The 11,492-nt window shown below is 31.8% G+C and overlaps 1 protein-coding gene across 1 annotated transcript; it reads right to left on the bottom strand.

The window, feature by feature from the left end:
* Positions 1-504: 504 nt before the first annotated feature.
* Positions 505-3,294, bottom strand: LOC124839528 (protein IQ-domain 26-like). The gene is made up of 4 exons (XM_088103133.1): positions 2,761-3,294; positions 2,042-2,494; positions 1,501-1,710; positions 505-1,412 (listed from the first exon to the last, which is right to left on the bottom strand). Exons 2-4 carry the CDS (start codon positions 2,435-2,437, stop codon positions 702-704), a joined length of 1,317 nt encoding a protein of 438 aa, XP_087959259.1. The 5' UTR covers positions 2,438-2,494; positions 2,761-3,294; the 3' UTR covers positions 505-701.
* Between the last annotated feature and the right edge of the window lie 8,198 nt (positions 3,295-11,492).

Below are 11,492 nucleotides of genomic sequence, written 5' to 3'. Positions count from 1 at the left end.
TTATTTTAGTAAACACTTATTTTTCTAAAAACTTAACAACCATGCTATCTTGAACCAATAAATTGCTACATCAATGTCTTGATGTTTTATATTCCAACAAAATTTCTTGATATTACATGTTGAAGCCTAGTGTAGTATATGTTATTGTTTGGAATGCTGTTGTTTGAGGTGTTTGATAAATTCTGAAGGGAATGAACAATTGTAAAGATGTTAACAGAATTAATTGGTACTTAAATTTAAATTTTAATGTTTAGATTTTTAATTTGTTTTTTATGTATATATAACTTGTTTTTTTATAGGTACATAACATAACCCACTTTTTCAACTAAAAAGAAATCAAAAGAAGAGTAGTAGAATGCTCCTTTTTCAAACTTTAGAACAGTCTTCTTGTTCTAACGCCATTCTTTGAAACCCTTCAAATTGAAGCTTTATTTTTTGCGTAACAAAGTTAACAAATTGCACAGATAAATAAACACAAATGCATAGTTTCAGTAAAAAAAAAAAAACTCAAATTGCTGTAACATTTGATTATGATGAGATAATTCCATGAGCAAATAACAAGGGGGACCTTCTCTTTGTTCTCCTATTTTGTCTTGTCTCCCCTCACTGTATGTTCTCAAATTGGCAATCATGGGGGTGCAGACACGCACAGTTACTACTAACAAGGTGAAAAGGCAAAAGGAAATACACTATCACAAGTTTCACCAATCGCCACCTCCTCTGGTTGGAAAAGTTGGTGTTGTCTCCCTACCAAATTCTGTGGATTTCTGAAGCTTACTCATCACAGCATTCTTAAAATTAATTGCTTCCTGAATCTGTGAGCAAGACCTTTGCATTCTAGTCCCACTTAAAATGCTCCTGGACTCCATCATCTCATCGAGGGTAAGTCTCTTCTTTGAACCAGGATCTGGACGCTGCTTCGGAGCACTATGAGACCTCAATTTAGCCTTGAAAGACTGAGTGCTGGCCATGTAGTTTGGAAAATTGTGGTACTGCCCATAGAAGAAGTTTTCGTTGCAAACACTTTTAGGTGTCATAGGGGCAACAACAAGAGAGCCACAACTACAAGAGTTGGTGGTGAAGCGTGGAGTGCTTTGTGCTGTTGAAAATCTGCACTCTTCTCCTGTTAAGCCCCACTCTGAGTCCAGAAAAGTCCTGTGGTTCGGTATGGATAAATGAGTGAATGGGAGAGAAGAAGGAAGTGTTTGAAATGATGGGTCATCACCAAAATCTGACATTGATGTGTTGCTCCTGCGAGACCTTGACTTTGGCCTACCAGTGTCCACTTCAACTATTTTGGGGCTCCCATCAACACTGTTGTTTGCATTATTCATTGTGGCATCAAAGGAAGATGACAGCCTTCTGCTGTGGATGGGAGCTATGTACTCACTCTGTATGTCTTCAAATCTCTCCTGCAAAAACATTGTGACAACAATCACTATAAGTCTATCACAAATCATGATAGTGGACAGGAATATAAGATCTGTCATACAATACTACCATGGATTTTCGTGCTTGTGTTTGAAACCTGTGTGTTTCATTCTTTGTGCTCATGAATCCCTGAGATTTCTTAGATCTTACTGTAGCTTGAGCTCTAATTAGAGCCTGCATGCTGAGTAGGGTTGCTGCCGCTTGCTTCCGCACTAAGTACCCTCTCACTAGTGCTTGTAACTTCACCAATCCTTTTAAAGCTCTCAATGCCTTCCTTGCCTGGGTAGAAGAATCAAAGAATTTCAAGATCAAAGTATTTCTCTTGTTGATTTCTAAACAGTCAAGAGAATATATTTATCTGTTGACATTCTTTGAGTGCACTGTATTGCACACTGTTGAAAACTCTTGTAAGTGTTTTAACTGATATTAATTTAACTTGTTATAACTAACTAAGAATGATATGTAATAGAATCCAACTAGTGTTTTAGGATGTGAATTTTACAAGATGAAATGTTTATTTTTATATAATTGAAACAAAGTTCATAATAAGCAAGCATTTTCATCAAAGTATCATGGATCTACTAAAAGCTAATTAGAATTTGCATCTTACCAAGTATCCTCTAAACACAGTTTGAATCTTGACAACAGCCAACTTTTCTTGTCCACCATCAAACATAGTGTCTCTGCCATTGTCATGGCTGGTTAACCTAACCACTGCTACAGCAGCCTGAGCAGCAGCCACCGCCGCATTAGCCGCTGCTGCAGTGGCCACCGCAACTGCAATGGCATGCTTGTTCTGCTCCTTCTCAGTTTCTGAGTAGAAGGATTGTAGCCAAGCAGCTTCAGCAGGTGAAATATTGGGAGGAATGGTGGTAGGATTATGACATAAACCTCTGGAATCTCTGTCTGAGTGACACCATTTGGAGTCAGGATTTGAATTTTCTTTGCGCGCTCTGTCTGTCTTTCTCCCAAACAATCCCTTCAACCACCTAATGGTTCTCTCCATTGGGTGCCTGAGGGAAATGTTACTGGGGCCTTTGAATAGTCCTACTGGGAAGCCTACCTAAAAAAAATCACAGACACAGTTTTTTCAAGACACAATAAATAAAACATGTAGTTAAAATATGCATTACATGTCAAAATGCAGGAGACACGGTGAGCAAAATCAAACAACATTAAAATCCTGGAATATAAAATAGAGAGTTCAATTGAGGTGTTGGGGTTCACATTACATTGAAAGGGGAAACTATAAGATAGTAGACAAAGAAACCATGATGGTGGTATTAAACAGAAGGAGTGCATGGTAAAATCAGGAGTGAGATAACCCACCTTGGTAGAATCGAGTTCTTGAAAGGCCAAAACAGTTCAGAAGTGGGAAAAAGAAAAAGGAGAGGGAAGTGAGAAGGGAAAAACTGTGCAGTGATCCAATGAACAGAAAAAGATGGAAAAGGTTCAAAGAAGAGAACAGGCCCATAGTGAAATCTCTATCTTCATCTGTCTCCTGCTACATTGTGGAGGGACGTATCCTCGAAAAGCAAGATACCTCAGCGTCCCAAAAACATCTGACACACTCGTGTCTCGTGAAGGCATTCCCTAAACTGTACCACAGATCAACTCTCTCTGTGTTCTGCAACTGTTTTACCCTCCTTTACTCCCTAGTTTAACTCCTAGCTAATCGATGAACCACTCTCATTCATTCTATTTTCTCAGCTCTCTCTTCACCTTTCACTTCCCAAAACCAACTAGCTCTGAATCACCAGAAACAATGCATGTTCCTTCTCTGCATGTAGCCCAAGATACCTATGCTGTTTCTCTGCAACACTTCCTCCTTTTTTATCTCACCATTTTTCTCTTTCATTGTTTCGTTTTACTCTTCCCTCAATTATTTTGTGTACCGACTCCAATTCCCCTTTGTTTTTACTGTCGTTTTTGTGCAACATAGAAATCATCAACATGATCCTCTCTCTCTCTCCACTGCATGCTATTGTTAGAAAACAGCTGGGATGATCCACTATTAAGTATGATTAATGATGAAAAACTTGATTATGTTTATCAAGTTTTTATAGAAATCTTTTGGGTATTCAAAACATCAAAGACAAACCAGCTGTACTATGCTTCCAGTACTTTGCTGACTGTAACGATCCAGATGAAAACAAAATTTTGCTGAACACGTCGCTGTTTACGATTATTGTGCCATTTTGTAATTTAGTGAATATATGAAACAGTACTCCAGTAATTCAGGGTAAAATTTTATGTCTACTAATTACTTATCACACAACTTCTCTCTGTCAATAATTCATGTATTCTGTGTTTTTGAATCTTTTTTCTTTAAATACCAAAGGTAAGTTCCACTTAATTAATACTAAAAAAATTACATCAAAGTACACATGCGTCTAAACTTTAATAATGATATTTTTTTTAATAAAATAATTTGTATTTGAAAGTTTTCAGTTCTATACAAAGTTCTGAAATCTGAGTTGTTTACTATGGTAAAACAGAAGAGAATCCACACCATTCAAAAAGAGGATCCACTATGTGGTCATGAAATTCAGAAATTTGAACATTTCCATAAATCTTACTCACATGCACTTTGACTGTATCATTCCGAATCTTGTTATGTCACGGTAATATTTTTTTTTAATTTAGATCATTTAAAAGTTTTAGTTTTATAGTAGAAATGGATTGAAAATAATAATAAGGTAAGTTTCACTTTTGTCTTTTAATTTTAATGGGTATTGGTAATTTTTTAAGCAAACCAATAAATAACACATTATTAATTTTTAATTGTTAAATATCTTAAATATTTATTAATAAGAAATTTTAACTTTAGTTATATGTATGGTTTAATTGTGAATTTAATTTTCTCTACTTCAATTTTCATTAGTTTAAATTTTAGTATTGACTATCTAAAATTATTGACTTTAGTTTATGATAGTCCAAATAGAAAATTATAAACACACTCTAATTTGTGTAGAATATGTGTCCTTTGTGGATGATCTATTATAGTTGCTTTTTTTTCATAAATAAATGGGGAGGATACATGTAATAATATTTGGTATTAAACATAAAATTCATTAAAGAAATAAATATCATATGAGATTGATATTAAATCTTACAAGTTGAATAGGTTTGTAAGTTTAATTAGGAAATAAATACATGAACTATCCTAACTTAAGCAACTACAATCAATTTTGATCAGTGGTGTTTTTGATTAATCAGGTGTTAGTTTTTTGTGAGATATTTATAATGAGCAAGTCTTCGAATAAGACATGAAGTGATATATTATACTATACATTGAAAATATGTTTAAAATTCAACATCTTAACAACATATCAGTTTATTAAAGATGAAGCAAGCAGAAACCTTATATAGTTTATAAATTCGTTGACAGAAGAGAATATTTTGAAGCAGATATTCAAGTGGTTAAAGTTGATGATAGCATAGCAGTGTTCGAATTTAGATAAAGTTGGTATGATTAGAGACAGAACATGGCCATCACATCCTATATATGAGAATTGATGACATTCTGTATTTCCAATTTGGACGTTAGATAGGTACATGTAACACTCTCATGGCAATATCAATTAGGACCATTTTTTTCTTTCTTTAGGAATCACCTAACATTATTCCATCAAATCACTCTTTTCCTGCCTACACCTTCCATTATGTCATTTCTATGCTCAATTCCTTTTTATAATGTCACCGCCGAATGATTGGACATTCATTTTAATCTCAATCATTTCACTAGTGCTGCCAATATGGGTCTACTGACCCGACCCGTTTTCTATTTGGTCAACATAAAATACATATACATGCATACTCTGTAAGTTTATTTTAAACTTTAGTTTAGGAAACTTTTCTTTAAGAGGTGTGAGACCCATCTAAAATCATTAAAATTTCCTGCATAGTGGATTACAAATGTTAAGGAAGGGATGTCTGAAAATCAGATAGTGGAAGATGGGTGTGTGATGCAGATTAGATGTTCAGTTTTGACGGTAGAAGTAAAATTCAAAGTTTCAAAATTTACGTAAGTGTCTGCATGCAATCATCTTCTTCCACCTACTGAAAATCATTTTCTCCTCCTTCTTTCTACATCTCCTTCATCTTCTCTCTAAGAAATTCCCACATTTTCTTCCTCCGATCACCATTCAGGCACCGTTTCTACTCCTCCGATGTCAAGGGCTTCCGTTTGAGCCGATCGATTTTGGGTTCTGAGTTGGTAAGTTTTCTCTTCCCTCAGCCGTGTGGTTTTTCTTGAACATGCAAACCAAGTTTTTGGGTGCATGGGTTTCTTTTCACATTCTGAACGATGTTCTGTTTTGGTATTTGGGTAGTTTCTTAAATCGTGAACCGTAGTCTTCAAAGGAATCTGGTGGTGAGCCTTTATCTGCAGAACCGTGAGCGTTCGGCTAGCTTAGAGGTAAGGGAAGCTTATATAATTTGATTTAGATTCTTGCTTTGTATGGATACATGTTCGTTGATTTTTGAATGAATATGAAAAATGATTGTTACCGCATTGTTGATTGTATGAGGAACTGGAATGATATTGTGTTTGATGATTTGGTTGATGATGAAATATGGTATGTCGTTTAAAAGTATTGATGATTAATGAAAGTCATGAAATGGGTAGGGATGTTGTCGAGAGTCAGTATTGATCATTCGATTATACCAATGTTCGTTCTCAGTAGCGTTCGTTCTTAATAAGTGTTTGGTATTAGACCATGTTGTCGAGAGTCAGTATTGACCATTCAATTATACCAGCGTTCGTTCTCAGTAGCGTTCGTTCTTAATAAGTGTTTGTTATTAGACCATGTTGTTGAGAGTCAGTATTGATCATTCAATTATACAAGCATTCGTTCTCAGTAGCGTTCATTCTTAATAAGTGTTTGGTATTAGACCAGCGCTCGTTCGATGTAGTGTTCGGTTTTCTTGTGGACTCGATTGGAACTGGATTATTTCATTTGGAGAGAGTTCTAGTGAGTTCTAGTTGAAGACTAGCGTCTTCGTTTCGTTTTGTAATATTTGTACTTAAGCGTTCAACCAAGGATATTCGTTCCTTGGTATTTGATTATAAACTTCAGTATATCTATATGTATTTGTATATTTCGTTCGTTCTTGAACATTAGTTAAATGATATCTTATATTTATCAAGCCTTTATTCTATAAATTAAGTAGTGCTTGCTCTTACACCAAGCGCTCGTACTAAGTAGTGCTTGGTCTTACACCAAGCGCTCGTACTAAGTAAGTGTTCGGTCTTACACCAGGCGTTCGTTCTCATTTCCGTAATCTATCTTTATAATAAGAGCGTTCGTCCAAACTCAATAGCGTTCGTCCAAACTCAATAGTGTTCGCTCTCTACAGTGTCCGGTCTTAGACTAGCATTCGGTTTCCTTGATGTTTAACTCATTAAGAAGCTAAGTATTATTGGCGTTCGGTTTCTTCATATGATTCCGTCAAGTACTATAATTTGATGTCCTACAGTATCTGTCTTAATTGGGTTCGGCCTAGAGTCTTAGTATTCGGCCTAGGTTTTACGGTGTTCGGTTTGAACTCTCAAGAGTCAGTTCATTAAATTGGCTCACTTGGAAAATAACGTTCGATTCTATTAGTCTTTGAGAAGTATTATTGTATTTGGTCCCTTTCACAACAAGTGAGTAACTCTCTCGATTTGATTTGTTTTGAGTTGGAGACATCTCAGTCTCACTCCAAGTTTTCAGTCTTGTTCCGGGTTAAAAACTAACGTTCGGTATTTGGTGTCCTACGTGATCTTCATTCAAATTGGTTAAGTTGAGGTTTTAATAATGAAAGATGATGGAATATGATATGGATGAAATGACTTTGGTTATGAAAGAGTATTCCGGGGAGGAATATCTCATGAATGGATATTGGAATTGGTAAAGTATGAATGTGGATAAAGCTAAGCTGGCGGTTCATCCTGATATTCCGTTATTACTCGTTCTCATGTAGAGAAGGGTAAGTCATGTGTGGGAATGGCAGGAGGTCCTAGTCCTTATGGTTAATTTGGACAAATAGGACTAACCTCGGGTGGCAACTGTTGAGGGTATCCCAATTACTACATCACCCGAATGCACGAACGTCGTAGCTACACATAATTCATACAGTCTGGACAGTCAGAGTCTAGTATTAGGCTTTGCATGAAAGAGTTAATGATTTATCTTGTTTAGTTGATTGTGTGAAATATATGTTGATAATTGAATTAAATTACATAAGCTTACCTTATTTCCTGTCTTGTCATGTATTCTCGTTCGTTCGTCCTTGTCGTTGTGATGATCATTCTATTATATGATTTTACACTATATTTTTGGGATGTTACATTAAGCTACAAATCTAACTTTAATAGATTAGGTAAGAAAATTAAAGTGTTTAGTTCGTAAAACACTTAAATTTTAGCATCTCAAATTAATATATATTCAGCACCAAACTTAAATAATTAATTACCTTCAAAGATTTCAGTTTTCCAAACAAAAAATGTTTACTGTTTTAAATAAATAGCAAAAAGAAATACAAAACTTTTAGAAAGATAAAAATACAAAACTCTAGATATTAAAATATTGTTTAAATAACATACAATTACAATATATAAAATTTTGTATATATCTCTATTATTACAAATTCTTCATATAGAGATAATATATGTCATTTAATAAGATATACTTGTTTTTTTTATAAACGTTTTTTTATGTCTTTCATGTGAGGTAATTTGATACAACTTGGATATAACTTGACATCTTTCATAAATATTGTATTAGGCTCTTTTTATCAAAGATTAATCTTTAGTTTATTCCAGATCCTTTTGATATACTATTCTTAATTTCATAAATTGAGGATAATTCTTTTATAAATTTGTATTAATTTTTCGACAACTAATATTTTAATATATTACATAGTTTGTTCGTCAGATTAGAAAACCTATTTCACAGTGTATTTTAATTTTCGTTATAATAATACTAAACAAAAATATTTATAATAAATAAACAATTTAATATTAAATTTTAAAAATAATTTCATCTCCGTTTCTTTTCTATCTACAATATTTATCTTCATTTTATTTCTCACTTATATGTTTTTATTTTCTTTTTCAATTATTTAATCTTACTATAATTCATTTCTATTACCTAATTTTATATTTAGTTTAGATATTTGAAATTTAATTGTATTTTTTTTACCCTAAACATGTTTCTTCTATTATATTTTATTGGTGTCCTAAGCTTGTTTCAGGCGTAATTTTGTATGGAATTGGGCTTCGTTAAGCCCAAACGAAAGCCTGCCTATTTCTTTGCCTAGAGTGATTTTGGAAAAGTCCAACCCTTTGCTTCGCTCCTCTAAACGAATTGCCTTATTTACAAACAAAAGGGAAGAAAAAAAAACTTATCACATGTTCATGAAAAAAAATAAAATCTTCCTCTAATTAAGAAAAAAGAAAAAATAATAATTCTGTATATAAAACATTGAAAAACATAAACTAGGAGACAAATTAGTTCTATTGAAAAAAATGGCTAGATTTAGGGTTTATTGATTACATTGAAGAATAATGATGAATGACTTCTAAGTTCTGATGTATATTTTGAATAACAAAGTTACTGAATACATTTTTGAGTTTTTCACGTAATTATATGAGATTTAGTGTGTGATTGTACTGACATCTTCTAAAGAAATAATCATTTGTTGTTACAAGTCTAGTTTTTCTATTCAGAAAGTTACTATATAAGACCAATAATCTTAAATTAATTAAAATTTCATATATGCTCATAATAAATAAATGATTTAATTAGAGAATAGACAGGTGTGAAAAATCAAATTTAATTGGTTTTGATTGACTTTCATTATTCCATACCAAGAAAACATTTACACTGAATACTATGATGTTTCAATTATAAATGTGGTTATGGTCTTTCTTACTCAATTTATTTATTTTGATTAACAGAATTTGACTCACTTGAATGATGAAGTAGCTGAGGTAAAAGACATCCATGATGGTAAATATTATTTTCTTATATACAATAATTGTTCAGGAAAAAATAAAATTTTATTAATATGTATATTCGTTAATTATGAAAGTTTCATGCATGAGTGTATAATTAATATCGAGAAGAATTTGAGAAAATGTGTGGGCCCAGAAAGTGTAGACCTTAAAGGTGGAAGAGAATGATGGGTGGGGAAGAGAACCCTATCTTGTTATAGCCATGTGTGGAACATAAGGATAACCCTTGTGACTTGTGAGAGGTTAGGGGAACATGTCAAACCAACTTCAGAAATAAAAGCCAACATTTGGTTGTGCAAATCATGGAAAACTAGCCATTTTTTTTATAGATAAAAGCTATTATTTATTATAAATAGTTTTTTTAAATGTAGGATCATTATAAATGTCAAATATTTTTCTTTCAATATAACCACACTTACATGTCTAACTTTCCAACTTAGAAAAAAGTAGTCAATATGAAATTATCTCATATTTAAATAACTTTTGTTAGACTAGAAGGAATCTCTATATATTAATATGATATACATTTACTTAACTAAAATAAAAATAGGTTTAATTAAATGATATATTTGATTATTTTTAATTGAGTTCTTATGAAAATATTTTAGTGTATTTGTAATTACTTAGAAATTGACCTTTTAGAAGTAGTAGTGATTTAAATTGGTAAAAGTGGATTATTTTAATATTAACAAGTTTTAATATAAATATTTCTTTTATGAACCAATTTTATTATTCTAAAAGACACAATCCTTTTAGAAATAACTTTTTAGAGTTCACTAACTTTTCTTTAAGAGTTCTCTTCCTCTGTTCGTCTGATTGATGAACCAATACCGTAAGATTGATCATTGTAGCGAGCGCTTTAATCTAGACAAATCAGTTTCTCCACTTAAGCAAGTTGAGTTTCAATCTCTTTTCTTTGGTATTTTCTTATATCTATTGTCTTTTGAGTTTCTACGCTCAGTTTGCATGTGTCTTTTGACTCATCAGTTTAAGTTTTTGATGATCAGTGGTTCTAACAATATACCTTGATCGTATTTCTGTTGTTCATATAGCTTCTTGTGTGTTTGGAGCTGTTTGAAGCTTTGAGTGATTTAGTCATCTATCAGGTAAGGAAAGCTAACTACCACTTTTAGAATTCAATTTCTAAAAACATCAAATTTTCACCTTATTTTGCATCATATACAAAAACCGAATTTTGATGAGATTCCTTCTTCTTATATTTTGGAAACAAATAACAAAAATATTAATTTAATAAATATTAATAAAAATAAAAAATAATAATCCTATTTTGTTTTGTTATTGTGTTTTAAATAATAAATTAAATTTAAAGAATATTTTAATAAAATAATTAATATAGTAACTAATCAATAGAAATAAAAATTAAAATACTATATTAAAACATTACTTTTTAAATAATAGTAAAAGTCTACTTTGATACCTAAAGTGGATTTAAGCATAGTTGGGGTAATTAAAAAAAAAGTATAATTCGTGAAAAAAAAATCATCAAGCATAACTATTTTTCTTCAATATTTTCTTATAAACTATTAAAAATATATAATTTCATTCGAAGATGCTATTGATAATCGTGCATGTACGCTTCTTTTTTGGTTACTCAATATACCCATTTTATTTCATTTTATAGTGATAAAGTTATTAGGCACAGAGAAAGAGAAAGAGTAAAGCTTGGTAAAAGATTTAGAAGGGAGCAAAAGGGTAGCATTTGAGAAGCATATTATGCTTTAATTATCATATGTTGTAACTAGCTGCCTAGTTATTAAGTAAGTATAATTATTCAAATTGACAATCCTTATTCTTATTGTTTGAATTAATGAGATTTTTTTTTTCTCAGACCATCAATTTTGAGCTCTATTTAATAATAAAATATTAAATTAAAATTTATAATTATAACATTATTAAATTATTTAATTAAAACATTAATAAAAAAATTGTAAATATTTTACGCGATAAAAAAATAATGAAGATATCATAAGCATCTCATATTACGTTAGCAAGAATTTATTTCCTATGTTAAGTTATGATGAAGATCCCAAGTTAACAA

Source organism: Vigna umbellata, chromosome 1 (genome assembly GCF_029865625.1).
Source record: "Vigna umbellata cultivar VRB3 chromosome 1, Vumbellata_1.0, whole genome shotgun sequence".
NCBI lineage: Eukaryota > Viridiplantae > Streptophyta > Magnoliopsida > Fabales > Fabaceae > Vigna > Vigna umbellata.
Note: the sequence above shows the minus strand (reverse complement) of the source record. Positions and strands in the feature narration are given on the sequence as shown.

Excerpts from the sequence above, each read along its gene's own strand:
- LOC124839528 (XM_088103133.1), bottom strand. The coding sequence starts at position 2,437 with ATGGAGAGAACCATTAGGTGGTTGAAGGGATTGTTTGGGAGAAAGACA. Across the intron at positions 1,711-2,041 it reads CTGTGTTTAGAGGATACTTG|GCAAGGAAGGCATTGAGAGC; the intron begins GTAAGATGCAAA and ends TCTTCTACCCAG. Across the intron at positions 1,413-1,500 it reads CACAAGCACGAAAATCCATG|GAGAGATTTGAAGACATACA; the intron begins GTAGTATTGTAT and ends ATGTTTTTGCAG.